Below are 24309 nucleotides of genomic sequence, written 5' to 3'. Positions count from 1 at the left end.
GGTCCCGATCCCGATCCCGGTCCCGATCCCGCTCCCGGCCTGGAACGGCCGCGGCCGCCGGGCCCGCGCCCCGCCAGGGGGCAGCAGCGGGCAGGGAAACCCCGCGGCGGCCGTGAGGGGACGAGGGCGCGGAGCGGGAGAGCCGGGGCCGCGAACACCGCCCGGGGGCCGCGAACACCGCCCGGGAGCCGCTCCCGGAGGAACCCAGTGTGCCTGACTGTGTCCGTGTGTGCCTGAGTGTGTCCGTGTCTGTCTGTCTGTGTCTGTGCTCCCCAGGCTTCACTCGGCCCACGTCAGGCCCCGGGGCTGCGTCTCCCTGCCTTGTGAGCAGTGTTTGCGCAGCACCATCTCTCCCTTCGCAACAGGCCAAAGTTTCTGCCTAAGAACAGCTATCCTGGGGTGGTGGCATGGCTGGAGTTACTGGGACAGAGTCCTCACAACAGTCACAGAATCACTGAGGTGATTATCCTCCAGGACAATCCAGCCCTACCTGTGGCTGATCCCCACCTTGTCAGACCAGAGAATGGAGTGCCGTATCCATCATTCCTTGAGCACCTCCAGGGACAGTGACGCTTCCTGGGCAGCCCTCAGCTCCAGGTCAGGGCTGACAACAGGGGGCGATGGCAGGCACTGGCCAAAACTGAGTCCCTGTGCGTTGGCTTAGGTGCATCTCAGCAAGCTGACTTCTGGTTTGCACCAGAGCCTACAAAGGGAACTCCATGACAGGCAAAACATCACAGGGAATGTGCAGACACAAATCTGAAGCCCTTTCAGGGAGGCAACACTTGGTGAAGGAAACCAAAACCACGGCCGGGCCAGGCAGAAGTGACAGCTCAGCTCTGCCCAGGAACTCGTGTGGGTGCTTTGTGTGTAGGAGCAGAGGAGTCCTGCAGCTGTCCAGCAGGGATGAGGCCATGGCTGGAGGAAACACTGGCTGTGGGAGGAGTGCAGGAGCTGGTGCTGGGTCTGCTGGAGCACATCGGGAAACAGCGACTGCTGGCACTGCTGCTCAGGCTGCAAAACAGGGCTCTGTGGGTATCCTTGCCTTGTCACATATTTGCAGGCAGAAATCACAAATAATTCATACACTTTTATGATGCAGTGAAGTAAATCCTATAAAGTACTGTTGTTTGAGAATGTGGGTGCTGTGGTAGAGTTATGTGTAAATGCACCAGAGCAGGCTGAAAGAAGGAAACCAGCCCCTTGCTGTCCTGCCCTCCAGGGGACGAGGCTCAAGCTCAGTACGTTTTTTCCATCAGAGCATGGTCAATGGAACAATTGTACAACGTGTTGATCAGGAAAAGGATGTGGGAGCTTAAGTGGAAAACCTGATGCTATCATGCTAATGGCAGAGAGCAGCAGGAAGGATGGCAAACAGGATACTCACCACGCTCAGAGGAAAGAGCTCAAAGTGATGCTGGGGCTGCAGGGCTGGAGTCAGCCAGGTCCTGTTCTGTGAGCTGGGACAAGCTGGACCAGAAAGCAGAACGTTCCTGATCTTGCACTCCTCTGCTGGGAACAAGGGCTCCCTGCTGATTATTTTGGGGAAAAGTGAGCAACTGTTCGGCAACATCCCAAAGTTGGTGGAAAAACCAACTGGAGAAAAACTTACTTATAGTTGCCTTGGAGGCTTGGAAATGAGAGCAGTGGGAAGCTGAACAAAGGGGTGGGGGATGCTCTTGGCAGGACGTCCTTGCATCCAGAGAGTAAATGTGAGAGCAGGGAAATGGCTTTCAGTTCTTTTGGAAGAGTGTCTCACAGGGAAGGGATCCCATATGGAATAAAGAGCAGTTAGTGTACCTGGGACAGTGACTGTGCATCAGGAAAGGGTGTTTGGGTGAGGGGCACCAGCTGTGTTTGGTTCTGAACTTGCCTGTGTTTGTAGTGTTTTGAAAACCAGGTGTTTAAAAAGTTGGTATCTCAGCTGAACAGAGCATGGGGATTTGTCAGCCTGGGTGGGGCCTGGTCCCCCTCCTGTGTGGTGAGGGGTGGCAGGTGATGTTGCAACATTGAAGTGATACTGGTGGTGGAGTCAAGGTGCACTGAAACGGCTTGTTGATGTAACTCTCCCTAAAATCAGCCCAGAGGTGTGAATTGGAATCAGCTCCAGACCCCTCCTGTTTGCCTTTGCAGCTGGATGTTTCAAAGTGTGTTCCTTGGTGTGTTGCTGGTACTGCAGTAACATTTGTGTGTGTGTAGCCTCATTTACAAATGCTTTGCATCTGGGTTTGCCCACCCTCCTCATGTGCTGACAGTTTTATACTGATAAGATAGTGGCTATTAATTAGTTTATTTTAAAAGCAGCCACGTGCTTGTCATTCCTTGTCGGGTCAAAATGCTCTGAAGTCACCCATTGCTCAGCTTGGTGTTTTAATTAAAAAGACCCTTAAAAGAGGGTGGTTCTGTCTCCCTCTATTGCAGTCATGGCAAGTGCTAGTGCAGCAGTGTGCATCACTGCTGAGAGCATCCTCCCCCCTGGCCTCACATCTATTAGCAAGAGTAAACTAATGAGCAAAGAGCTGGTGGTGCTCACAATATCCAGCGTAAGGGCTTCCCAAAACTGCTGTAGGCTGACATGGAGAGATTACAAAAGGCTGCAGCCCCTGACCTCAATAAAGGCTTCAAAGGAAACTCCTGAAAAGTTTTTGCTGCCCAAAAAGGAAATTCTTCTGGTAATGTAGCACTTTAATAGCCAAAATTATACCAAGGCTTCTGCTGACTGGGTGAAACAGAGTCTTTGTTTCGCATGTAAGTGCTGTTTTGTAAAGCATTTTTTTGCCTTTTTTATAAAAAAGAAGACTTGAGGCTTACAAGATGAAGGTACAGCTTGCTCAGACAGCCACCTGCAGTGACCCAGCTGGGCAGGGTGTGAGGGCAGGAGCCGGGACCAAGAGCCACACAGGCAGTGCCTGTGATGGGCTGGGATGCTGAAATCCCAGCTCCCAAAAAGAGACAGGACAAGGGAGGAATGGCTCCACGCTGAAAGAGAGGAAGCTGAGGCTAGATGTTAGAGAGAAATTCTTGGCTGTGAGGGTGTTGAAGCCTTGGCACAGGTTGCCCAGAGAAATTGTGGTTGTCCCATCCCTGGAAGAGTTCAAGGCCAGGCTGGATGGGACTGAAGAATCTGGTCTAGTGGAAAGTTGGTTGGGTGGCAGCAGGGTTGGAATTAAATTATATTTAAGGTCCCTTCCTACCCAAACCATTCCACGATTCTATGATTCTGTTAAGACCCTGACTCAAAGAAGATGGTGGGGAAATCAGCAGCTGCTCAGGCACCCACATTTGCAGTGAGCCTGGCCCTGGAACAGGAGCAGACTCCGTTCCGGGCAGCCCGGGCAGGAGGTGACAGAGGGACCCGACCCGCGGGGCTGTCCCGGGCTGAGGCTGCGGGCCGGGCACAGCGGCCGCGCTGGGGCTCCGCCGCTCCCCTCCCCGCAGCCCTCGCCGCTCCGGCGCGGAGCTGCCGCTGCCGGGCTGTGCTCCATCGCACACCAGGTCGTCCCCTTTGCCCCAGCAGCGTTTGCCTCTTGTCAGGCTGCGAGCGCTGAAGGCAGAGACCTGCGCTCCGCCTGCGCGCTGGACCGTGCTGGGCTGGCCGTCATTCCCGAGGCCGGGAGCCGCCGCTGCGGAGATGCTGAGAGCTGGGGAGAGGGGAGACCGGGGCAGCTCATCCGGCCAGTGCAGTTTGTGTCTAATTAAGTTGAAAACTGTCATCCTGTCTCTCCTGCTGCCTGCAGCCGGCCCGAGGCTCGGCCAGGGGCCGTGGGCAGCTGACCCTCATCGCCACGGCCGCCCCGTGGTGCAGGGCAGGAAGCTCCCATCATTTCCCAACTCTTTTTTGTTTGCAGATATTTGAGATTTCCTATAAACCGCAAGCTGCAGCACAGAGAATGGAAGGTGACGAGCACCTGGTGTGGCTCTCCCTCATCCCAAAGGCAATGTCCATGGGACAAAGCTCAGGTATGACTGCTGGCAGTCAGCAGCTCCCTTTGTCTGCCCAGTGCCACTTTCCTGGGAAGGGAGGTGGCTCTATGACAGTTGTGTGTGTATAAGAGAAAGATGGAAAATGGCCCAGCACCAGGTAGGGAAACCTATGCACATTGGACTGAGCTGGAAAACCACTTGGAGGCCAGTTCAGGAAGATCAAGGTGGGAGCAGACACTTCCTCATCTCCTTTACACACCTCGCGGGGACTTGGGAGATGTGTTATCCTGTCTGGAAGGTGGAGGGAAGAGGGACAGAGGCAGGTAGAGAGAAAAGTGAAAGAACCAAATTTCCTGGCTTTTAGGAATTTAACCCTTAGTGCTCTCCAATCCTGGATTTTGTTTGCAAATCAAAAATGGGGAAAGATTTTGGTAACCTTATAGTATCACCAACAGTTTGTTAAAAGACTAATTGCCAAGTAGCTTATGCATGTGGGACCATTAGTAATTCTGTAGCTATGCAAATTAAAACAGTGATGTATGATTTATAGCTTTAATAATGTTCTGAAGGCTCTTAAATTTTAATCACTTGCAACATCCTTTTTAATATTCAATTACTTTATTAACTAATTAGGTCACTTGCTGAAAAAGCACATAAGGCTGGTGCTATTTTAATATCAGCTGAACATCACAAAATACCTTTGAAATGGTGTAAATGGTTTATTTATTTTAAATAGATCATTAAGATGCTGTAATTAATAAATCAATTACAGAAAAAAAAAAGACAAGAAATTGATAGATGCCAAATCACAATGGTAGCAGCTTCTCTGCTTACTTTATAAATGTTCACAGAGATGCTGAACTTGGTGAACATGGCCACTGAAGCACCTTCCTGGATAATTCGTATTCAGCTGAAGGGATAAGGTTTGAGATACGCTTGGTTCATTATAGATGCTTTTTGTATGGATTTAGCTTTCTGATTGATAAAAGCACCACAAATGACCTTGAAAAGTGAAAGCACTTAAAAGGACAGCCCTCCTTTGCCTCATGCTCTTTTGTCTGCCTCAAAAAAGATAAACCCGTGGCAGTGTGAGAGCGCTGCCGATGCCGGGCTGGAAGGGAGAGCTCCGGGAGGGCGGTGGGCGGCTCTCACCGACCACCCTGCTCCCCTCACCCTGCGCAGCCCTCGCTGCTGCCCAGGAGCTGTGGCAGCGCAGCCAGGAGGGAAAATTCCAGCCCGGCTGCAGTGCAGTTTTACACCTCCCCTTTACATCTTGAAAACTTCAAGGCTCAGAAGTTAAACTTGTCACCAGGGCGGCTGCAGCTCTGAAAGAGACTTTGAGTAATCTACTGTCTTAAAACTACGGGTAAGACAAACACTGTTCTAGGAATTAAGTCAATCTTATTAACAGATTTTCGTTTAAATTATATTGATGTGATGATACAGAGTGCAAATTTTCTCTCTTGAGAAGCTGCTAGTAAGATCTGCAGTAATTACAGAGCACTCATCTTCCCATTTTAACTTCTCTTGCTTCCATTTTCTTGTAACAAAAACCTGTAAATCCGGGGGCAAAAAACTTTGTGTTACGATTTCTGCTAAACTGAAGACTGCTTTTTACAATTGAGCTGCACAGAAAACTACTCCAAATCCCAATTTATAGAGTTTCCTGGGAACTGAAACATACACGGAGTAAGTCAAGGTGGGGTACCAGACTGTTACTCCAGGTCCCCAAAACCAAAAATAAATGCTGCCCCCATCCCAGGGGTGCCTGCAGCATATCTGTACTGCAGCTGACAGTGCTCTGTTCCAGCAGGGGGGCTTGAGCTGAATTAATGGATTTTCTCTTAGGAAAATGCCACCTAGGTACCATTCCTCAGCTGCTGTGAGAGGCCACTGCCTGGGGTGACCATCCCTGGAAAGGAAGGACACACTGCACTAACACAGGCTGTGCAGAAAGCACAGAGACCTAAAATAAATCCAATTCACATTTTATGGGAGCTGCCACAGGAAACAAAGGCGCAGAACAATGGTAAGGTACCAAATGCTGGTACAGCTTGGGACAACATATGAGCTTCCCACCTTGGAACAAGCACAGATAACAGCTCTGGAGGGTCAGAGATACCTGTACAGTCCCATGAGGTCACTGTCACTGTTTTGAGGGGATTTATTTCACCCTACAACAATCCTGTTGTACAACACGGCTCAAGGGCTGTTCTGAGCGTCCTTACAAAGCCCCAGGTCTCAGTCAAATAGGTGCATTTTTATCACATTCCTGTAACTTCTCCCCAGCCGTTTATTCACGTGAGCGATTCCTTCGCGTGGGAAACCCCACATCCTCCAGTGTCAGACCCAGACAGACACAACTGCTGCAGTGACAAACAAAAGGGCACCGGTGCCTCAAACCCGACCGGTGCCAGGAGAAGTGAGGAGGCAGAAGCAGCAGGAGCCACCCGCGGAGCCCGGCGGGCGCAGCCCGTCCCTGCCCCGGCGCTGGGGCCGCTGCTCCGCCTTCGCCGCCGCGAGCCGCCGTTAACCTCCCCGGCGCGATTCAATGTGACAGTGACACTTCACAGCACATTGCATCCAATCTCATTTGAAGCTGACAAAGATTGTTTCTGTTTTATATCTATTGGTTTATTAATGGCCTACAGCCTCTTAAGCAGATGCATATTCATTAGATAGCCAGCTGTTAGGAGGTTCCCAGATGTCGAAAGTAGCTCTGTCTTGGTATACATTCTTTTTTTTTTTCCCCTTCTCATGAAACAAAGTAATTGTAGCTCGATTAAAGAACCAGTTAATTACTGAGCCAGTACCTTATGGCACGATTTAAAAAAAAAAATCTGGAAATTTGCAAGGAGTAAAGACATTTTTAAAAATAGAGATGAACTGAGCCTTTGCTCAGCTATGTTGTAGACAAGCAGGATTTATACAGAAATAGAGAGTGGATTACTCCATGTAAAGAACCCCCAGCTGCAGAATCCAGGGATACACTGAGTTTTGCAACCTTTCTTAATTTTCCCCATTCTGCAGATTTTTCTCTTACCTCTTATTATTCCTTAGGTGAATAGTGGATGCAGAAACACATAAGAAATGAAAATGAGACACATCTCGGTTTTTAAAGGTCATTTTACATGGAGAAGAAAAATTCCACAGCATCCCAGCTAGATAAAACTGTGACCAGATCATTGAACAAGCTGTAGAGATTGACCTACAAATTCCAGGGACCATCCTTCTGAGTCTCACAACATTAATCCAGCTCACCGAGATGTCTTTGCAACTTCTTTGCTCAAAGCTCTAAAAGCAGCTCCCAGAAGCAGGGCTATCACTACCACCCCCCAGGAAGCCCTTTGCCCATGGAAATGTTTAAAACATTAAAGTCAGCTCCAAATCCAGGGGATCTGGGCAAAAAAGGTTCCTGGGGATTGTGGTTTCTGGCTAACTGCACACAGCAACAGCTCCCAAGGAGCTGCACTTCCATCACCAGAGAGGAAGAAGCCGTTGAAACCCTGTAACAATTTAAAATCTGAAACAATTCTAAACTTTAGTCAGTGACACCTTGGAATAAAACTTCTGAGGAAGGAAAAAAAATTAAAACCAGAAGTGCCCTCAGCATTAAAAGCCTTAATCAGAAGCCAGCGATGGCAGTATAAAATGTCATCTGCTGTGAGTGTTTACAGTCGAGCACAGAGGAACATGGAGGCAATTTTGTAGAGTGACTCCTGGAGCAAAGGCCTCTGAGAATAAAAGTGTCTTTAGATATTTGTTATCCTGTTATAGCTGGTATCACCTTGAGTATACAATGCCTGCCTGCATTATGTAAACACTTCATTGATAAATCCCTCCCCCACCTCCCCTAAGCTGTGTCAGACTGTTCTTAGCTGACAGATAGAGCTGAAACAGATGCTGCTATAAATACCCTTGTTTAGCTGTTTTGAGTATAATTTCTTTTGTAGAACATGGTGGATGCTCTACTTATCATTGAACTTGCACCTGTGCTGGAGTTTATTGCTACTTTGTACACATCAAGATGCATTTTTTAATGATTCTATAAAAAAACCATAGGGCAGCAGAACCCAGTCCTTTCTCCCCTTCTGAAGTAGAGACAAACTTTACAAAGGATTGCACTCATTTTAATTGAACTATTTTAAAGTTTAGAAGCTACAGAATCCAGAGGTGATAAAAGTTTAACTCTCAGGGCCAAACACACAGGTAATTTACAGAATAATGAAATTCTATATATATTGAATTCTGTATTTCTGTATACAGATCTACAACACCCAGCCAGCCAAACTCTTCTGGAGAGATCCCAGGTACAGCTGGACCTGGCTTCAAAAATGAAGAAAGGAGTTGTATTAACACAGCAGCATGATTTTGAAGTCTGTAATGCAGCAGTTGCTAACTGGTAGATCTGTCTCCACACAGCAGCTCATTTGTATTTTCACCCAGAAACATAATTTCTACCTTAAAGATATTATTTTGTTCATAGCTGAAATATCAGAGATGGAAACATTTTATGGTATTTATCTTAAGCAAGTTCAATATTGTTTTAAGCAAATACCCATTTTATATTCAGTCTTTAAATAAAGATGTAAACCACATTCTGCTAAGCACTGCTACCTGTGATCCACATGCTTGAGCTGGGGAGAAACTTGCAGGCTCTCATCACTGCAGAAAAGATGCACAGGGATGCACCTGGCCCACGTTCTCAAGGATTCTTTCCAGGGTTTCTTTGCTGATGTTTGTTTTTGTTTGAAGGACTTTGTTCTCACCCACCTGCAGAGGACCTGGCTGGCTGACAGAGCTGCTTCTCACACTGCACACACTCCCGGCTTCGTTAGGAGGACACTGACCCATGGGAGGAACAGAGATCAGGTCACCCCTAGGGCTGTTCCCTGGGCCAGGGCACCCTTGACTGAGGTGTAATTGGCACAAAGGCCCAGCCAAAGGGACCACGCTTTCCACTGGTTACTCCAACCCCTGACAAATCTGCTTCGTTATCACCAGTGTTAATTAGAAGCAAAACCAAGGGTTCCTCTGAAGAGATGTGAACAGCCTGAACAGGGACATGGTCCTTCAACTCAGAGCTGCCTATTTCACTGGCCAAACCCACCTTAGAAGGACAGCAGGAAGAAGAGACTCATCCTATTCTCCCAGAACCTTCCAAGGAGGATTGACAAGCACTGCACCCTCCAGCACGACAGGATAACAACACCGACTCCAGTTTAGCCCTCCCCAGTCCCATCTCCCAGCCCTGGAAGGAGCTTCCTTCCCACCACAATTCTGCAGACACTGAACCAGTCTGAGCCTTCCCATCTGTTCCAAGGAGAGGGTTTGAAGATGATTATTCCAAATAAGTGTAAAGGTTTCAGAACAGGAACCAGAGCCATCTCTCCTACTCAGCCGTTGAAGGCTGCCTTGATTACTTTGATGTAACAACACTTGAAAGCTCCTATTCTTTGAAACTAATTTAAACACATTGAATTGTTGAAAGATTAAAAACCGCAGTCAGCTAATTACACTCACTCTCATCTCTTATTCAGCAAATGAATCACTTTTCATTACCACTTAGCTGAAGTACATGAATTTCTGCCTAATTAGAAATGTTGTAGATGGAGCATTAGCAAGGCTGGAGCGGGTCAGGATATCTTGCCTGCTTCATTTTTAATTCCTAACGGTAGAGCCAGATAGGAAAGGCTTCAGATAAGAAGTCATTAAACAATTTTAAATTATTTATAAAAATTACTTTGCCCAAATTATAATTATTTTTTTTCCCAAATGCTCTCATAAACGTCAAATGGAATGAAAGGAAAAGCAGCCCAACATTGATTTTAATGAACATTTTAATGTTATGTATAACAGAACATTATGAATACAATGGAAACAAAGTTTTATCAATTTAATAATAAAAAAGAAATCCAACATAAGAAAAGGGAGGCAATAAATTTCATACCTATAGTATAGTGCTTATTCTTAACAATATTCCCAGCTTGTGAATATAACAATGTCTTTGTGTTCCAGATTCTAAAATCTTGATTCATGTGAACTTAAATGCAGAATTACAGAAGGAAAAACAAAACCCCCCAAAACCTTAATTCACTTTTGCTTTCAGTAAATCAGTAAAATCTTTGACTGCTACAGGTCTCCTTTATTAATATATATATTTTTTTTACTCCTCTATTGGATTCCACAGCTGCTAATGCCATATTTACACAAAAGAATCACCAAGTGTTGTATAAAAGTCAGGATCCAATGCCATTGGATTAAGTTAGGTTCTAGATTTCCATCACTGAAGTGTGATTCCCCTGCTGCTGATGCCCTAAACCAGTGGCTCCTTAGGGACATGGGTGCTACAAAGGATGCCAAGTGCCACTGGAAAAGAACTCCAAGAAAGTGCATTTTCTGGAGTTTTCTGAAAGGAAACCTTCCAGCAGTCTTGGGTAAAGCTTCTCCCAGACTTGCACGGGATATCAGTTATAACATTAGAAGCACATTAAGACCCCAAAAATCTGTTGATCACCAAATTGCTGAGAGAGGATCTTTACAATAAAAATTTGGGTAATACAGCAGTGTGGCTGGAACATTAGCAAAAGTATATATACATTCCAGGTCCCTTTGAATTAGCCATAGTCACATATGTAAGCCATTTTTGGACAAAAATATATATTCTTATAAAAAACTGATCATAGTACTTGAGTGACTTCACAATTGTGGACTCAGTGGTAGTAAAAGGAATGATCCAATTATGACAAAGCGATCAGGGAGAGGGGGAAAAGAAAGTCAAAGCTCTTCAAGAAAAAGAAAAGTATAAAATTAGATTCAAACATTTTTACCCAGTCCCCAATCCAGTCTTCCATCAAGTCTCAAAGTTAAAATTGGTTCTTCTACGTAGGAAAGGTTTTCTGATGGTCTTAATACAAATTATTTTGCAAAATCATCCAACACATTCCTTAGAAGAATCTCTGACCTCTCCAGAATTTGAACACTAGTTATTTCAACACTTAGAAAATAGCTTTTGGTTCTTTATGTAGACACTTTAACTGATAAAGAAAAAAAAAATTGATCAGTGTTTCCCATCACTTCCCCAGCTATATCTGTGCAGCTAAAAATCCTTCATTCAGTCTGCCCATTTATTTTATTTTAATCTCATTTTATTTATTTATTTTACAATCTTTATTTGCTAAAATTGGCAAAATTTGCAAAGGCATCTTGCTTGGGTTGTACAGTCCCAGGAGTCAGAGAGGTCATAGCCATGTTGGGTACCCCCATTCCTATCGAGCCCATTCCTGTGGCCGGCACTCCCATGTTGATGCCCATCATTCCCTGGTTCATCATGGGCGTGGGGGTCATGGAGGCCATGCCCATGGTCCCTGACATCACCCCGGGCACTGCCAGCCCCATGGGCCCTCCCAGCAGCGCGCTGCTCTGCGGCCGCACTGGCATCATGTTGGGCTGGGGGCTGAGGTTCACAGCTGCAAAGTTCTGGGTTATGACATTCATCGGTTGTTGCATATCTGCAGCGAAGAGAAAGAGCACAAAAATCACTGAGTGCAACCTGCTCATGCTGAAGGAGCTCGTGTGATTTAAGGAACACTGCTGTGAACATGGGTACCATGGCCAGGCCTGCAGCTGTTTCCTGATTTGGACATCAGGAGCAATTTCTTTACTGAAACAGTGGTCAGGCACTGGAAGGGCTGCCCAGGGATGTCTGGAGTCCCCATCCCTGGAGGTGTCCAAGGAAGGACTGGACGTGGCACTTGGGACTCTGGGCTGGGTGACAAGGTGGGGATGGATCACAGGTTGGACTCAGCAATCCTTGAGGTCACTTCCAACCTTAATGATTCTATGATTCTGTTGCACTCGTTTCCCTATTTTGTGCATGAAGACTCAGAAAACTTCTATAGAAGGTATGAATATCATTTTATACTGATAAATATTCTAGAGAAGTTCTAAAGATTAGGAAGCCCAAAGTCAAGATACAGCCACAGTGCAAGCTCTACAGCAGAACCTGCACAGACACAGCCTCCTGACACACCAGTCTCCATTTAAAGAACACTTGTGTCACAGTGGTTTATGAAACAAGTGTGACTAGAGGAAGGAAAACAGTATGGACAGAAGATTTGGATCTCAGGGACAGCCTGTGGAACACAGACAGTGCTCAGTGTGCATAACAGTGCAGTGATCACTTACTCTGTTGCTGCATCATGGTATTAAGCGATGGCTGTTGGGGTTTGGAAGGCTGCATCCCAGGTACTAAATTGTCCAAACTGATATTTACACTGGGATCTGACCAAGTCGAGGGTAGAGTTTTGCTTGCATTTTTCTGGACCATCTCTGTCCTTGCATTATAAAGTGAGTTAGGCTTCGGCATCATTGGGTTCACACTTTGCAGAGGCTAAAAAAGAAAAGTTTGTTGGGATTCACTTGAAACAATTTATTGGTAGGAAACAGGACTGAACAACAAGCATTTAGTTCTCCACAGAAGATAATAAAACCCACGAAGCCTTGAACTTCAGCTCTTCAAAGCAGGGCTGCCAGGTGCTGTTCCACAGTTAGATTAGAAGAGTATTTGTAAGCAGAGGTCAAGTCCCACATCAATGTGGAGTGACAGTGACCAACAGCAGCCAAGTTTTGAACTCAAAAGTTCTGATTTTTTCCTCCTAAGTTGATCCATTAGTTTACAAACCACTCTCCACAGCAGAAGGCACTTCTGTCTTTTGGAGAACAGACCAGTCCTCACCTCCACCTACGTGAGGCTGGGAACCTGTAACATTCTGTGGAGAATGGCACTGCACTACCAAACTCAACTGCTCCAAAAAAGCAGCTACACTTCCTGCAGGGATGAAACCCATCTTCAAGAAGAGACTTTCCTGTTTAAGAGGAAATTGAAACATTTTTGACAAAATGCTGATCCCATCTGAGTGACCAGGTCTAATGCATTCCAGGAGAGGAATGGATTAATTTTCAAAGCTGTGATTAAGGAGAAGAAGGTCATTAGCAAACTAGCAATAGCAGCATACCTGTGACCTGGACATGGGTAAACTGACACCCATGGAACTGGAACTCATCATGGAGAAATTCATGCTTTGTGAGGAGGTCATGGTTGTCTGAGAGGGTCCCATCAAATCAAACAGATCCATAGAATTGGAAGCAGCTGAAGGCTGGCCCGGAGCTGGCTGTGAGCCACTGAAGAGCTCTAGAGCTGGCTGCTGTGCTGTGCTGCTGAAGAGCTCTCCAGATGAAGCACTGGCACAAGGAGAAGCTTGGTTGAAGGCACTCCAGTCACCAAAATCTCCATTTCCGCTTGTTGCTGTACCTGAAGGAAAGACAACAGTGTGGGAGGAAGGAAGACAGAGAAGAAAGACAAGACTTAGAGAAAGGCACTGAGCAAATGCCATATTCCATGAACTGAAACAAATGAGAGCTGATCTGTGTCCGTCCAGATTAACATCTGCAGGTAGAACCTCCATCTGGACATCACTCCCTCTCATGAATATTCCAACAATTTTAACAAGGTACGAAAGGAAACATGAAACACCCGTACACAGAAAGTAGAGGATGTTTGATAAGATGTCACCTGTGGATGCCAGGCAAGCAGGGACAGGTTTGTTTCAGTTGAAGTACAACTGGAAGATAACTTGGGGTAGACTGGAGACTACAGTCAGTCAGAACAACACTGAGAACTTGGATAATATTTATCAACCTCTTATCTTGGCATTCTGGTATTTGCCGAGGGAACAGTTGCCAGGAACAAGCCACTGGATAAAGTAAATTCCATCATAATAAAGACAACTATATCCAAATTTGGTTGTATACAACTGCAGCTTTTTGTATAAAACCACAGTGAGGGGAATAAAACCCAGAACTTTGAGAGCAGGTTGTCAGGAAAAGCTTATTTGAGGTGATAAGGAATAAGTACTTCCCATCCATGGAGTGCTCAAATAAAACACATTAGTTTTTTAAAATTTGATTCCTGAACTAAATGCCTTGATTTGAAGCAGAAATTCAATCTTGGATCAATCATTTTTCTCAGCAGCAGCTTTGCTGAACTCTTGTAGTTCATCACTTAAACACTGATCCATTTCAACAGTTGGGGTTTTTGGAGACAAGTGTTTAAATCAGAAGACAGAAGTCAGAGCTCTCTCTCTATTTCTCTGTGAAGGCAGAGCCAACAGCACGAGCTGTTTGTAGACACCTGCAAGGACACCTCTTCAGCATCACAGATGTGACACAAAGCAGTGAACTGAGAGCGTGTCAAAGCTTGGAGTCAAACAGGAGGAGATGTTCCTCCCTCAAAACATGTGTTTCCCTATTAACAGGGAAACTGTTGATCCACAGCACTGATGGGGGAAGAAAAGCTTAAAACAGCATTTGCAGAAGATGCTGAATATAAAGCAACACCGTTTTAACAGCTCACAGGCTACACAGTGAATCACACTCCAAGCCTGGGCCACTGGCCAGCTCAGCTTTTTGATTCTCCCACTGATTCACTTTTGGTACTTCAGCTACCCCACAAACAACAGCGCTGCCATAGGAAATGAGCTTTGAGTGCTGGTGAACATTTAAATAATCTCTTGGATTCTTTAGCTGACTGAACAAAGACTCAAACACTAGAGCTGGGGCAGATGGAACCAGTGCCAGTTTCCATTTCCTGCCCTATGCAATGGCTGCTTCCATAATGTATTCCACCCACTCATGGGTGACTGCAGCAGATTTTAACACTTCGTGTAAATATTTATCAACACACACCTTCAATCTTTAGTCATCTCTCTTTACCAACACATTACAATTTAAAGAAGAGCAGAAGAGTAAATTTGTTCACAGAATCCAAGTATTGGCAACAACTTCAGTGCATGAAGTGGGCTAATATTCATTAGCTCAGGGCCTTACTAGAACATTTGCTTTGATCTTCCTCACAAAGAGGCACTATATTAGAATGTTTCAATTAGTATTACATATTAAAAATTAAAACCTACTTTAAATATTCCTGATAGATAAGTAAATGCTGAGTGTGCTCCTTCTGTGTTCAGACCTGTGCATTGAGCACCAATAATGGAAGAGGGGGTAAAAGGGAGGAGGTTTTGCCCCTTCAGTAGGACTTCAAAGATGATTAATCAAGAAGGAAAAGATTTCTAGAGGGGCTTACACTGTTCAGGAATGATTAATAATTTCACAGGACTCCTTGTCCCTTGCATAATGGTGATTGGAATAGATTAATCATGTTAATGCAGATAAAGGATTATATCAATTTAGACTGTATTAACACAGGAGTTATTTGCATAGTAGGCAGCTCTGTGTTTGCAAAACAACTTGGGTTTGACTGTGAAAGCTTGTAAAAAAACAGAGCAGTTCTTTCCTACCAAGTACACCGAAGGTTTATTAACTAACCCAGGCCCAGCAGAGCCTTCCCAACACAGCAAAGTAAAGGAGGAGGTGGAAACATGCTGACTAAAAGCTGGCTCCCAGGTAGATTTGCTGCTCAGCCTCTTTGCTGTTCTTTTCTCATTTTGTACCTGATGCTACACCCTGGCTGAGAAGCCCTCATCACAAACATCACTCCTGCTCAAATTAACTTCACAGAGGACAGCCAGCTAGCTTTCCCCACTGCAGGGTTTTCTGCATCCTTTTGTAGATCCCACAAAGATTCCACCAAAGGAAAATGGATCACTTTAGGAGGTTTCCAAGCATATTTTATTGATTTCCAGTCCAATTTTAAGGGAAACCTTTTCAGATGGTGGCCATGTCTCCTGATAAGCTTGTCCTGTCTGCAGGTAAAATGTCTGCACATGCACTGAGCCAGGCTGCATCTTCCTTCCTCCCAGAGCACTTGTGGTCCAGTTACACACACACTTTACCCTGGAAAGGGAAGGGACTTTCAATAATGCCACATGGCATCTCCTGCCCTCCTTCCACCCTTCAGCAGCACTGCAATCCCTCCATCAATCCTACCTTGTGATGATGGAAAACTCGCTGAAGCAGCAGGTGAACTAAAATCAGCAAATCCTCCAAATGGGTCACTTGATCCACCTAGGAACAGAGGGAAGCCAACAGCTGTTACAGGACTGTGCAAAGATCCATTGCAACAACTGCACGTGGGGTTTAGGAAGAAAAGCTGTTCTGCACTTGACACGATGCATTTATTGATTCTGCTCCCTAAGTCAGCTCTGTTTCCTGTTCATCCCCACACTATGTTTACACAATCCTGAGCAACAATAAACTGGATTATTTCCAACTGTTTTGCAAATCTTGCGGTTTTGTTTTCCATAGGAAGAACTAAAACATGCAAGTTTTTGCCACCTCTAAAAATATAGTCAGAGATATTAAAAAGATTAACAAGTTTTTAACTGGGGAGTGATGCTACCAGCTTGGCACGTTGTAAAATGAAAAATTTGGAAGCATAATATAAACCAACCATTCCTATTGTATAAAAGTTAATTTATTATGCTTCCTTATGAAAAATTACATGTCAGCTTATATTTAGTTTTTGTGTTACTTAAATCATGAATGATTCTCCAAAGATCTTGAATTAGGATTTCAGGGACAGAGCTTCCATGTGTGTTCATTTTTTTATAAGTTTGCTTCCTTTCTACAGCAAGAACATTAAGTTTTCCAACTAGACATTTGTATACAACATATAAATTATTGACTTCTGAATACAGCACAGTAACAATTTTTCACTAAAAAAGATATGGCCAAGGTATAAAAGCAGAAGATTTAAGAACAATATTGTAAAGCTAATTTCAAAAATAAACTCAGAAAAGTTATAAAAATCACCTAGGTATGGTTTGTACTGCTTTTAAGCAGGGATTCCACTGACCAGAGGAAGGCAATTAGTTGACCTTTATTTGTTTGTCCTTAAAGATTTCACCTCCAAGCAGTTCCACCCTCAGAAGATGCTGCAGCAGTTCAATTACTGCTTTTAGTGTTCTGCGTACATTATATAGGTTACATCACAGCTGCTTAGCCTGCAGTGCTTAGGAGGCAGCCAGGTGGGACTGGAACATCTGTGCTGCACTCAAACACCACCAGGGACAGCTTCCAACATCTGGTGCCATTTCGGAATTGTCTTATCGCTGCAAGACATTCTGCCCCATCTGCTACTCTCAACTGGGTTAATTAAAGCAGAACCATCTCCTTTTTAATAAATGGCCAGCAGTAATAAAAGGAACCATTCACTTCCTAATACATGTGTACTTGTATTTCTTTTTAATGTTATTTTACTGTAGACATTGCCAGGAAGGCAACTGTTCTTCCAAGGGGAAATGTCTTCTTGCTGAGCATGTAGTGCAGGATATAAAACATGAGCAGAGAATGAAAGGATGGTCTCTGAATTTTCAGACACAGCACTACAGAAACTCTTTCAACACCTTTTCAAGAGGGAAATAACTTCACATGAAGTTAAGGAATTTCTTCAACACAAATTCTGAAGTGATCTCATAAACATCTCCTGTGTGCTTGTACACATTTTATTCTGACACCCGAGAATGAAAAAGGGACAGTGAAATAGCAAACTAAAAACCTGATCTGATCCTGTTTACCCTGTCACATTTTCAAGTGATTTTTCCCCCACATATGTGCCTACAGAGCTCAGAACAGGTTAATGGTTTGAGAGTTTATATGCTGAATGAGAAACACAGATGACACACTCCTGACCACTGGCTTGAAGGAAAAAATAAAAATCAATGCTCCCTGCTACACCTATTATCCTTGGGCTGCCTGACAGTGCCTAGGGATTAATTTAATTTTAAAAACAGAACTAGGTTCAAACCTAAAATAACCCCTTAACATCTTCAGTCAAGTTTAACTTCTCCTCCCCATCTCTTCCTTGTTTTTAAGTGAAACAGAGTTTCAGAGAGAGATGACAGAGATTAAGCTGGATGCAGCAATTCTCTAAAGAAAGGTTAAAGAAACTCAGCTCAGTAACACCAAAAAATCCTCCCAGCAGGTCTAACCAGGGATTTTACATCTTCTCTTTTATGGCAAACAAGCACCCCCATACAAACTGTGTTGCTCCAGTAAAGAGTAACTCTGAGCCCAATCAACCCTTTCACATCTCTGCACCTGAAAATACACAGATAAGCAAACCCAGAGTTCCCTGAATTGACATCACTTCCCTGCCAGTTCCTTCACAGGACACTTCAAAGGCTGCATTTGACCCTTTCCTCTGCCTTGCCTGACACAGGGATGCTCCCACAGCCTGTGCTGCAAGGAGCAGTGGCCATAACAAGTGACCTGCATGTGAAGGACAGTGCTAATCCTCTCAACGTGAGCAAGCCTCAAAGATTCCCACACGAGATCTGTCACTACAAATGATCCCTTTCCATCTGCCTGCTCAGGTCAGCAGAGGTTATTTAGCAGGACAGCTGGTAATGTGCCTCTTCTCAGCACCATTTCTAAATGCTGCTTTGGAAAAAGGAGAAAAAAAGATTAAAAAAAGAGAAAAAAGGCTGACTACAGCAATGAGCCATCTGATGAAAGATTTAAATACATTGTAATACAGAAGCTGCCATAGTTCTGTTTGAAATATGGGCAGGTTCATTTTGAAGTGGAAACATCTATTCTCAATGAGATCTTTTTATAAAAATAAAAACATACACACTGTATATAAAAAGGTTCTAAACCTTTCTGCCCTAAGAATTAGGTAGAAAATAATTCAGTATTGACTTGGGATAGTGGTTCTGATGCAGGATCTTAACTTTCATGGAAATGTGGTAACTCTGGTGTAAAAAATCCTCTGTACTCTTAGTGATCCCATAGGAATGCACTGAAATTTAACACACTCCTAAAAAGAATCTGCATTTTGGGAGCATAAGTCCATGTGAAGATTAATAGATTTGCTACACATTTAGAGAGTGAAGGATGTGTTTTAAATGAGTAATTTAATTTATAGATAGCAATTTCTTTTTGGTTCTAGAGCTTGGATCAACCAAGTGCCAAGAGAAAATAAGACAAAGAAACAAGTTTGCCATATACCTCAGATGAAAGCTTCCATGAAGATCATCCATCTCCACCTGCCCAGCCTTTGAACTGCACTATGAGAAATGCTTGAATATGAATGGATTGCACTTGCTTTTAGAGTTAATTATAAATAACTGCGTTACATACACAGTTTCTGACAGACTGAGCTAGCAGTTAATCTTTGTGTTTCTAACATTCATTAGTCTCATGCAATAGCACACACAGTACATTGCTACAAAGGGTTCTTTCTAGGCAGTTTTACATTTTTTCAAGTATTCATTTCTCAACTTATCTACTTTATTCCAGCAACACACAAACTTCTCCTCAAAATGGGAAGAGACCCCAAACCTACCTGTGGAAGCTGGCTGGCTGGCTCCATCAAACAACAGGTCCACCAGGTCGTTAGAGGACTTGCTGCCAGAGGGGACAGCAGCCTGCAGAAGAAAGGACACCAGATCTCAACTCATGATGGTCGTTCATCAATCAAATGACATGAAGAAGTTTTCTGGGGTTTTGAAGGATTTTGTTTGCTTTTGCTTTGAAGATTTGGCATTAAAGCCAACGATCATGTGGCTAAATACTGAAAAACTAAAGGGTCATAGTTTTTATAACTGAAGAATTTGGTAAGTTCAGTAAGTGTGCAGCTTCATAGAATCTTTAACACTTCATGCCAAAATTCTTTTGCTGTCCTGAAGAGAGCAAAACGTGCTAATGACTATATCTAAAAAATTCTACACCTTAAAACATTTACAATTATACTGTTCCACAGACTGAGATAAACGAAACATTTTTGATAAAACAGCTCCCTTGAAGGCTGCATCACAAAACCTACCCTAAATCAGAAATAGTCTCAGATAGAAGGAAACAGCTTCCAAAATGATGTGCTGTCCTGCTGCCTCACCTTTGTTGTAGGCTGTGCAGGATGAGCAGCAGAGTTCTGCTCTGGACTTGCTTTATCTCCTGTGTAATGAGCTGCTGCTCCCAAGTCAATGGTTTTTGAAGGATTTGCTGAGCGTTTCTGTCTGATGGTGGTAATTTCTGTAGCTTGTGCAATATGAATGTGTTTTGTTGTCACAGTCTCCTCTTCATCTTTAAATTCAGCTTTGGGAGATTTGCCTCTTCTAGATTTTTCCTCATCACTGTCACTAGAAAAACAAAAGTGATAGCACAGCATTCGTGATGGACTTCTCAGTTCCTTGAGTGGACATCTGGCTTAAGCTACAGGAGTTTTGGTAACTGCAACAACAGTAACAACAGTTCATGATAAAATGCTGCTTTTTCCTACATTTGAGAGAGGAACTGTTCCACCCTTACATAACACATCACACCACAGAGCATTGCACCTGCTGTACAGCAGTAGTGGAGAAAAGCAGGTTATTTTGTTAAGCATGAACTGCAAGTCCACGACAGAGGATAATAGGAAATCAGTGTTTAAACCCAGTACATTGAATCACCTTCTGACAGGAACTCCCCCACACATTATGTAACACTCCAGCAACAGAAAGTGAAGTTGGCAGGTGTGCTCAGTACTTACACCAAGAGACAGAAAGCAATGAACCACATTCTGTACTGTCTTTCGGGTTTGCACAACTCCACTTGTATTTCAGCTCATTTCCTTTTCCAGGGAAACAGGCTCTCATATTCTTTAAGATGTTTGTGGGAAGAGACTGCTTACAGAATTATGCAATGCAATGTTACCATTATCAGAGCACGCACAGTTGTTCTCAAAATGTAAAAAATAAAAATATAACCCTTTTAGACAAAAACTTTTTAGTTGTTGTTGCACACTATTTGATTCATTTGTTACATTTTCTACTTTTGTATTTTAAGTCTTTCACAAAGAAAGTAATTGGCCCCCACCACCAGTCATGTTGCCTGTTACCATCAGAATTTGTACATAACAGTGAGAATTGCTGTAGAGAAAGCTTAAATACATTGGAATGTATTTTGAAATCATAATTCCCTTAGCAACAGAGTTGAAAGTGGAAGGGTTTTATATTTTAATAATGCATTACAATACTAAAACTGAAAAATTTAAGAAAGGCTGTCCCTTTGTCAGAGGAAATGTGACAGTAACTGCAATATACTCTGGGGGGGAGCCTTTGTTCTCTGCTAACAATGGTGGCTTTTTGGGAACACACTGCATGTACATTTCCTCTGTGCATGTTACCTGCTCACCACTGGGGATGGCTCAGTGCAGTAACATCACTCAACACAAATGCTCACTCCCTTCTGCAATTCTTTTACTGTTAAAAAGATAAATTTCACAGCTGCTGACCAACCAGCAGCTCCTGGCATTAGCTTGAGCCAGAAAAGGGAGCCCAAATGGAATAATTTAACTTTATTTTTCCAAAGCACTTGAACCCTGCAGTGTGAGCCCAGCCCTGCTGCCCCACCTGTGTGCACAGAGGGGACCCCAGAGACACCACAGCCACCCCTCCACTTGTGACATCAGGATTTTAACAGGAGCCCCCAGAGCAGAGGGATCTGCACATTATCATGGTGTGCACAGGGCATCCAGCCCTGGAGGAGGGTGGAGGATGCTGCTGGAAACATCCAAGACCAGACAACAAAACTAAGGCTCAGTCTGTTCATGTGTTGTATTTAATATCAGCAATGCATTTCTTGTCCACACTACAGAGTCCAGCAATGTTCCGTGGGCTGAGGAAACAAGTGACAAGCAAAGTCTGATTGATCTACAGCAGTTCTGTATCAATCTCACTAATGCAAGAATGAAAAAAGTCAGTCTTTGGTGATATACAGCAAAATAAATGACTAAAGGCTTTGAGGAAAGACATTAAACATATATGCTAGAAAGGAGAATAAATATTACAAGATTCAATTTTCTATGACAACCTGTACTACTTCCAAACTCTCTCAGGAGATCCACTTTTTATTTTTCTTTAATGGTCACATTAACAAAAAAAAATTTACAGATTAATGTTCGCTCTAAGTGTGTTTACTGTGCTCAGTAAAATTGCAGTGAGAATCTGAGAATTGCACAGAGAACTTAAAAATAAAATTACAGCAACGTACCAAATAATTAAAAAACTTCTGCAAAGAAAGTATACAATTACAACTTTGAGAAATCAAAGTATGTTATTTTCCTTTGCCTTAAGTTTTTTGTAGTGAGGTATTTTTTTTTAAACAAACTTTAAGAAAACAAAACCAGTTTACTGAGGCTTTAAGTATAACTAAATTACACCTCAATATAAAAGCCATTCTTTAGATACAAGCTGCCCTTTCCTTTCAGAGCAGTACTGGAAGCTTTGCTTCCTTTCCATTCTGTTACCTGCATCAACCTTTCTCAGCACTGGAGAAATGAGGATTAACACAGTTTTAAGAATTCTTAGGAAAAAAAATGCAGTGCTTCAGAAGCACCTCCCAGTGTCTGCAGGTAATTCAGAAACAAGAATTTCAGTGTGCAGTGCTGGACTCAGGACAGCTGCTTTATTCACCTAAGAACTAACAAGCACTAAGAAAGAAAACCAGAGGTTTTCCCACCCCATGGGGTATTGCCTGAGGTTTTCACTACTTCCACAGGGATATATTACTGGAAAAAAGAATCCATTTCCCCCATAACACTGTTAGAATTTTTCATCTAAATTAGAAAAAAAAAGGCAGCAGACTTGGCTTCTCTAAATCTCACTGTGTAAAGCAGTTGCACTGAAATCTACTGTACACTCATCATTTTGCACCATTTAGCTCTCTGGTAAAGTTCTTATTTCCTTCAAGCATTTTTTTCCATCTATGCAAACCACTGGCTTTGCAAGTAAAGTCAGAAATGCACAAGTTTGGCCAAGTTCTTCTGATGTGTAAAAACCATGGCTTCCCAGTTTTATTGGCCACAGGTAAGATGTGTAAGACACATTTATTCTTTGTGCTTCAAGGCTTTTATTGGCTTTACAGTACTCAAGCAATAATGGTTTATAAAGTTATTAAGACTGAAACAATAGAACATAACAGCACGTTTGCCAGCTGAGTGAGTATCACCATTTAGTCACTTTTCCAAGTGAAATGGCAACTTAATTGTTATTATATAGCAGCAGGCTACAAATAAGCCAGTACATTTTTGGCACTTTTTTCTACAAAAAAATTGCTCAAGTGTAAAAACACAAATGCAGAGATTTCATGAGGCATTTACAAAAGAATGTTATTTTGAGCCTAAGTTATATGATAATTAAAATTTTATGCCACCTTCAGCTTTAATATTTAAATATAGTTTTTTGCTAATAGAGCATGCACTAAGACATGTATTTACAGTATCCTTAAGGATAAATACAGACATTCTAGAACCATCTGCTCAATCTCCTTAGGTCCTCTGATGGTTTCTGTAGAAACAAACCTCTTCACTCAAACCCTTGGATAAAATCCCTTCCATGGTATTTGATCCTCATGCCAGGAGAAGAGAAAAAGAAATTCCAGGCTGGGATTTGAAGCAATGTTAGAGGAATGAAATGCTGAAATGCTGCAGCCTGAATTCCTTCTTATAGGAGAATAACCTGCAAGCATCAAACTGCCTTTGCTTATGTACGTCCCAAAAATTCCTCCTTTTATTCCAAGTCCCAAGTTTATCACTTTTATAAATTTTGAGACAAACAAAACCTGACATAGACCAAAAAAATAGGAGAAAAAAATCAAATAGAAGAGACAAGGGTTACAAGAGCAAAGCAAAAATGTAAAATGTAATATTAGCCAGAGAAAAAGAGCAGTGTTACTTGGGGCAGAGATGTACAGTGGAGAAGTTATCAAAGTACACTGCTTTTGCTGAAGATCAGACTTCAGAAAGGACTGCCTACACCACTGAAAAACACAAGACTTCATCCAGCACAAGTATGAGACAGTTTTTATTCAGAAATAAAACAAAGAAGGTAAGACTGAAAAAAAAATGTTTACTGTACATCCCCTATGTGAAACTGGCTGGCAGACATCATGGGACAAGTTGCTTTTAAAGAGAAGTACAGAAATGCACACAGAAATGTACCATTGTTACATGTGAAATTGTTTACTTTCCTTCTGATCCCTTCTCTTTGTAGTCCATTGATATTAGGTTCTAAGAGGGAACCCTGATGTGTGCAAAGAACACCAGTTTTATGATTTATTAATGCCCCAGCAAGAGGACCACATGGGCTTTCCCCCAGAAATGCTGCCATTATTATTATTATCTTTTTGTTTCCGTGCAAAATTGCTTTAGTTTTCCATCACACAGATGTGTGCACGTGGATTTTTATGTTCATATACATGTGTGACAATCTAAAGATATTCTTGTAAAAAATATTAATCAAATCTCAGTGCAAATTTGATTTTTCAGTTGTTTCCCAAAAGGGAATTATTTCAATATACTTGAGCACTTTCTCTACAGCAATTTCAGATTCTGTTAAGTACAAACTTGATCTCCAGATAATTAAATTCAATGCACCTGTTGAAGTG

General features: G+C 43.1%; 1 protein-coding gene and 1 long non-coding RNA gene across 3 annotated transcripts in view; one reads left to right on the top strand and one right to left on the bottom strand.

Moving 5' to 3' along the window:
• Positions 1-196: 196 nt before the first annotated feature.
• On the top strand, positions 197-10570 carry LOC135279862 (uncharacterized). Of its 2 annotated transcripts, XR_010347028.1 has the most exons (4): positions 197-459; positions 3849-3960; positions 5773-5953; positions 6985-10570. It is a non-coding gene; the product is annotated as an uncharacterized LOC135279862 (long non-coding RNA). The 2 variants fall into 2 exon arrangements; XR_010347027.1 differs by lacking the exon at positions 5773-5953 and having other exon boundaries at positions 8191-10570.
• CLINT1 (clathrin interactor 1) overlaps positions 9747-24309 on the bottom strand; it is a 46574-nt gene continuing 32011 nt past the window's right edge. The window contains exons 7-12 of the mRNA XM_064387403.1: positions 19781-20024; positions 19232-19313; positions 15871-15948; positions 12942-13237; positions 12112-12316; positions 9747-11435 (exon numbers count right to left, since the gene is read on the bottom strand). Of these exons, the coding sequence (XP_064243473.1) occupies positions 11095-11435; positions 12112-12316; positions 12942-13237; positions 15871-15948; positions 19232-19313; positions 19781-20024 (1246 nt within the window). The 3' untranslated portion in view covers positions 9747-11094. The remainder of the gene's footprint in view (positions 11436-12111; positions 12317-12941; positions 13238-15870; positions 15949-19231; positions 19314-19780; positions 20025-24309) is intronic.

The sequence above is a fragment of the Passer domesticus genome, chromosome 13, assembly GCF_036417665.1.
Source record: "Passer domesticus isolate bPasDom1 chromosome 13, bPasDom1.hap1, whole genome shotgun sequence".
Taxonomy (NCBI): domain Eukaryota; kingdom Metazoa; phylum Chordata; class Aves; order Passeriformes; family Passeridae; genus Passer; species Passer domesticus.
This window is presented reverse-complemented; position numbering and strand designations above follow the sequence as displayed.